We start from the raw sequence: 6,227 nt of genomic DNA on the forward strand, positions 1-6,227 counted from the left end.
CAAGATACAACAAAAAAAGCCAGATCCTCAAATCCATTTCACGCTCGACCCGAGAAGATTTCATTCCCACCCAAGCGTGCTGCTCGGGTCCAGCATCAAACGGATTTGTCGATCTGGGGCTTTTATTATTATTTTTTTTCTTGTTGTTGAGCTTCATGTTCCCCAAACAGACACACACACACAGACACACACACACGAAGGGTGAAAAAAAGAAAATCTTTTTAAAAGGTTCCCCCCGGTGTGTGTGTGTGTGTGTGTGTGTGTGTGTGCGTCTTCTCACATTGTGCTCACTTTTATTCAGACCCAACCGGGCAACAAAATCGTCACCAAAACAAACAAAAATAGATTTCTAAAAAAACATATATCAATAAAGGAAGAGATAAAAAAATATGCTACAAATAACAGAAAGCGCTGCTTCAAATTAGTCATGGATTCCCGTAAAGATCCCCACTTTCAATTACAGGCTTTCAAACCCTGATGTTCTCCTTTCATTTAGCTCTTCTTCTTTTTTTTGTCGTTTGACAGAGAAAATCAATTATAATGCCACGCATGCGCGGTCCATTTGATCTTTACCCATATTTCAGGAGAGCTATTTGCATATTTTGGCATTAATAACAATAGATCAGGTGGCTAACAGGTTGCTTTTAGGAATAGAAACCTATAAACTCCGCCGGGAATTGAATCAGGTTGATAGTAAATATTTGAAAATAAAATATGTTTTAAAAAAAGAATGAAGAAGGGAAAATTTATATCAGGTCAAGAATTCATTGATCTCCGCGCGCATGTGTGATATTTCTCATGACATGTCTTCCATCAATGACCAATATATAGAGTTTAAGCCCATGGTACAAAAATAATCAAGTTTTAAAAAGTTTAACATTCCATTGTTTTCTGATTAAATTCGCAGTTTAACAAGACAACTGGTTCAATTCGACAGAACAGAGAGACGACTTCCCTTTAAAAGTAAAAAAATATCCAGCGGTGTTGAGTTAGCTCATTGTGTTAATTCCAACATTACACAAGTGTAAGTGTGTTCGTCACTACAGGTGTTGGGACACTTTTTTTCCCCCAAAAAAATAAATGTTGCGCAAAAAAAATTAAAATAAATGAAAAAACATAAAAATTATACAAATAAAAATAATAATATTAACAAAACTAAGTAATAAATAATAAACAAAATATATATTATGTTAAATAAATAATAAGGCTAGTTTGGGTTGGTTGGTTTTTTTTAATTCATTAATTTATTTATTTATGACTTTATTAAAACAGCAATAATAAATCAACAAAGCAGAGATGTGTAAAAAAAAGGTCAACAAAGAAAATTTATAATTTATTTTATATTTATATTTAAATAATTCGAGTAATGTATAGAGTATTTGGCCCGTTTATTTCAGAAGTTGAAATGCAACACGTCTTTTTTTCAATAAAAAGTAAAATGTTTTAAGAACAAAACTAGAAACATGTTTTTTTTTTTTATTTACGGTTTTTACTTCATGAAAGCAGCTTTTTTGTTGTTGTTGTTTAGATTTTTTTGCGGTTTGTGTTAGTCCCGTGTTGATTCGATGTTTTTCGGCGCTGTTTTAAAGTTTATTCTAAATATTTATTCATTTGCAAAATTTTATTCTGCTTTTTATATTAAAGTCTGCTTGTGCCTTTTATTTACAAACCTGCTGAAGGTATTACTGGGTTTCAGTCCATAATAATTAAAAATTTAGGTCATTAAGGTCAAAAAAAGAGAGAAAAATCAGCACTCATATCCATCACTCCAGGCCTCTTTCACCTGCACTGCACTGGCATTTAACCTGCCATGGTTCCACACTTCCGCTTTTTACTGTACAGCTTCCTGTGTAGTTAATGCACGACAAGGCTTAATGTCTGGAAAGGTGAAGAAACAAGAGGAATAAAAGCAAAGTGAATAGTGTTGAAAAATTCAAAGAAGCCTATAGAACTGTGAAGGCTCACATCTAGACGTGAGGGATTATTTTAAGACTTCCAATACATTTCCATTAAAAATGCTTTTTAAAGTTATTAGTCATTATATCACAAAAAAATCTGTAAAAAAAATCGTGAAAAACCATAAACAGTCTAAAGTTTAAGCCGCACTTTAAAGCTATCTTCATTTTCCTTACAGCTAATTTAACCCTGTCTCTACGGAGCACAAAAATTATTAACGAATAAAAAAAACCCAGCTTTAAAATTCACAACATTTATTTTCTTGTCATTACAACCAAATGACCTATGAACATGACGTGTGTTTATCTGTTTTTTCTTTTTACAACATAGCGACATTCTCTTCACAGATTATCTTCAATGTAATAATAATAATAATAATAAGAGAAAAAAATTGTATGCACAGTCAGACAGGAGGAGAGGTAATGCGAGTTACATCAACGCCACATATATTTTTTTTGTCTGAAGACAAAAAAATCTAAAGAATTTAAAAAAATGTAGAACAAAAAATAAAAAACAGCTATGTTTGACACTGATATACCGCTGATTTGGGCAGAAAACCCCACTGTCACTGGCAATAATGTGCTTTTCCAAAAACAAAAAATAATAATAATAATAATAAAAGAAACAAAAGGAAAAAGTAAACCTGAGTCGATATTTTCGGTCTTTTCTACTTATTAAACAGTGCTTTCTTTTTTTCACAAAACTCACAAAAAATATATATATATATATATATATAAACCATAACAATAGCAATAACAATCTGTAAGCGCGCAGACAGAAAAACCCCACTGTTCACAAGGAGAGCAAATTAACGTTTTGAATGTTTTCCGGTTTAAAAAAAAACAGCTGGACTGGAAATCAAAGGTCAAAGGTTAACCTCGGACTACCTTTTCTTTCTTTCTTTCTTTCTTTCTTTCTTTCTTTCTTTCTTTTTTTAAATGTTCATTTCTGCCTGTACATGATGTTGTTTCTCAATATAGTACATATTTACAGTTCATAAATATAACGCAATTAATTAAGATTTTTTGTTTGTTTGTTTGTTTACTCTCAAATTTCCACACACAAAAGAGAAGAGATCATTTTTAAGCCTCACAAAATAGTCAGTTCCTACCTTGGCAAAATTGTCGCATTTTTTAAAAACGGACCGCGGCGCATTCAGGCTCGCTCGCCGTTCTGGGGGTGAAAAAGACTAGGGAGAAAAAATAAAGTTTGTTGTCCTCGTTTTACCGGAGAAAGTCCGCGCACGAGCTGGGTGCAATCGTTTCCGGTGAGAGGTTCAAGTGGTTGGAGGACGGTGGGGTGAGCATAGCTAGGATCTGTGCCTGACCCGCCGGTAACTGGGCGCTGTAGGGCGCCGAGGGCGGCGAGCTGGTCGCGCCGATGATGTTGTCTATGGAGAAAGACGGGCGACGCGACGCGTTCGTGTCCGTTTTAGGAGGCGCCAGTGCGGGACCGAGCTGCGGGTAGAAGGGCTTCCTTAGTTCTGCTCCCAGAAGAGAGGGAGACACGGTGTGCGGCGACGAGGAGAAGATGGAAGATGGCACTGCGGGAAGGGGACACGGCGCGCCCTGGAAAGGGAACGTCCCAGCCGGGTGGTGGTGATGGTGGTGGTGGTACGCGTGGAAGTTCTGCAGTGCCAGTCCGTAGCCGCCAGCGCCAGCGGCACCAGGGCCGTAACAGCCGTAAGGGCCGTATCCAAACCCCGGCAGGAATCCGCCCGCGTCACGGAGAACCACGTCGCTGCTCTGGTGTCTCTTGAAGCGCTTCCGCCTGCGCAGAAAGCTGCCGTTGTCAAACATGTCGGCCGACTCCGGGTCCAGCGTCCAGTAGTTGCCCTTTCCTGGATTCCCAGGCTCCCGTGGAATCTTGACGAAGCAGTCGTTGAGCGATAGGTTGTGCCGGATGGAGTTCTGCCAGGCTGGGAACTTTTCTCGGTAGTACGGGAACCTGTTGCTGATGAACTCGCAGATCTCGCTCAGCGTCAGCCGTTTCTTCGGACTCTGCAAGATGGCCATCGTGATTAACGCGATGTAGGAATAGGGAGGCTTCACCAAAGCATTTTTAGCCGGTTTGTCCCCAATCAGTGGGTCGGCTCCAGTTCCGGATTCGCCTCGAGCCACGACGCGGTCGTCATCCGGGCCCTCGGACCCGCTGGCAGTGCCCTCCCCAACCTCGTGGGACGACAGAGGGTCGTCGGAGTCGTGGTCCGGGTGGAAAATGCGAGGATGGTGCAGATATTTTCCGTCTCTCACGCCGTCTCCACCGACCACGTCGATGACCACGTCGTCGGACAGCGCCGGGCTCTCCGACGCGTCCGTCCCCAGAGTCATGCTGGGGGATTCGTGCTGTCCACCTCTACCTCCTCCTCTCCGTTCTCTCACTTCTTCCGCGTCCAGGTCTCGTATACGGTCTTTCCGTGAGCGCGCACTGCTGAGGTCAGTGATCAGTCCGGCCCGGACTGCCGCGTCTTTCTGTCTTCATTTGTTGTTTTTTGTATTTTTAAATTTTTTTAAAAAAGAGAATTTGTGTGTTTATGATGACGCATGGAGGCAGCGCGGTGCGCCCCGCACAAGCTCCGGAGTCTATTACCCCCTCCTCATGCTTCTCAAAAACTATTTATCCCACGGGTCACGTGACCGGCGTGTCAGTAACCAAAGTTTATAGAAGAGAGCAGTGAAAAAAAGGAGGAGGCAGAGGTGTGTGTCTGTGTGTGCGCGCGCGCGTGTGTGAGCGCACTTTGACTTCACAGACTCACACAAAAAGTTAAACTGACAGAATTTTGCACTTAAAAGCGCCATTTTGCTCTGAAACTGTAGAAACGTGCTGTGTTTGTGTTTGCGGTATGAAACGAATCAACAGAACAAGAGTACAAACGTTGTGTTGGGAAATTATTACTTAAAAAAACGTCTATTAATTTATTTGAAAAATGTATTCATTATTAGGCCACTACACTTTTTTTTAAAATCTGTTTTACAATTAAAAAATGTTCTTGATTAAATAAACGCTGTCAGGTGTCCGTCAGCTGCACTGCATCTTTATAGACATGTTATTAAATGCTAATACATCTTAATAGTGCTAATGTAAATTGATAAAGTGATTTTTATTAAGTTTTCGCAAAAGCCGAAATCACTTATAGTCTAGCAGACGCAATTATTGCGTGTATTTGTTTTAGAAATTATTTAGAATTATTCGCTTTTGTCAGAAACAATAGCCTATATAAAATAAAAAAACTCTTTCTGACTGTAACCTGTACATTTCACTGATCATACATCCATTAAATACTTATCTTCTAATATAATCTCTCTCTCTCTCTCTCTCTCTCTCTCTCTCTCACACACACACACACACACACGCACACACACACACATCCACATCATCATCATCATCATCATCATCATCATCATCATCTCAGTGCTTTACAGAAAGCTGCAAAGGATTATTTATTTATTTGCACTGACGTTAAATCACCGAGATTTGAATATAGCACATTAAATGTATCGAATACAGCAGGTCAGATTATTTATATTATTTATTAATTGTTTATTAAGAAAGTCTAAAACTACCTTAGCTTCATGGAAATGCAAAGGTTAACTTCTAGCGTATAATAATAATTATGTAAGACTGTAACGTGTATATGTATATGTATATGTATATGTATTATTATTATTATTATTATTATTATTATGAAGAAGAAGAAGAAGAAGAAGAAGAAGAAGAAGAAGGACATTTTCACTCATTCGAATCATCTTAGTTGAATTCAGAAAATGAATTAAGATATTAATCACGTAGAGTCTTTAAACCTTTTCGCCATTTTGTCGCTAATAAAATGTGGAAATTTCTCCCAGCGCTTTGTACACTCACCACAATATTCATAACATCATCTGTCCGCGTTATTCACATAACTTACATACGTTCCCACCACACACACACACACACACACACACACACACACACACACAGAGCGTGTATTCCATGACTAATTAAAAATAAAAACCTTGTGAATAATCAAACATAGCCTATGCAGGACATAAAATTAATGCATCCTTCGCCTTTAGCACTGCATGCACAATTTTCGGTGTGAATTTAGTGCAAAGACAATATAGAAGCAGACAGAAAGTTAATTTTGGACTAAAAGCACGACTCGGTAACAGGATGAAAAAGTGAATAGATTCGCATCCAGATGGAAAAATGGGCTCAGTAGACACAAACCTCTCCCATTAGAGCCTGGAATTCTCTCTGTCCGACGTTATGACGCAATAATTCTCACTACA

General features: G+C 38.9%; 1 protein-coding gene across 1 annotated transcript; it reads right to left on the minus strand.

Annotated features, from left to right (window-relative positions):
- Positions 1-1,272: 1,272 nt before the first annotated feature.
- foxd2 (forkhead box D2) lies at positions 1,273-4,555 on the minus strand. Its single transcript, XM_058390548.1, has one exon. The coding sequence runs from the start codon at positions 4,284-4,286 to the stop codon at positions 3,180-3,182; it is 1,107 nt and encodes a 368-aa protein (XP_058246531.1). The 5' UTR covers positions 4,287-4,555; the 3' UTR covers positions 1,273-3,179.
- Between the last annotated feature and the right edge of the window lie 1,672 nt (positions 4,556-6,227).

The sequence above is a fragment of the Hemibagrus wyckioides genome, linkage group LG05, assembly GCF_019097595.1.
Source record: "Hemibagrus wyckioides isolate EC202008001 linkage group LG05, SWU_Hwy_1.0, whole genome shotgun sequence".
Lineage (NCBI taxonomy): Eukaryota > Metazoa > Chordata > Actinopteri > Siluriformes > Bagridae > Hemibagrus > Hemibagrus wyckioides.

What these genes read in the sequence shown, in the direction of transcription:
- foxd2 (XM_058390548.1), bottom strand. Translation starts at nt 4,286, where the DNA reads ATGACTCTGGGGACGGACGCGTCGGAGAGCCCGGCGCTGTCCGACGAC.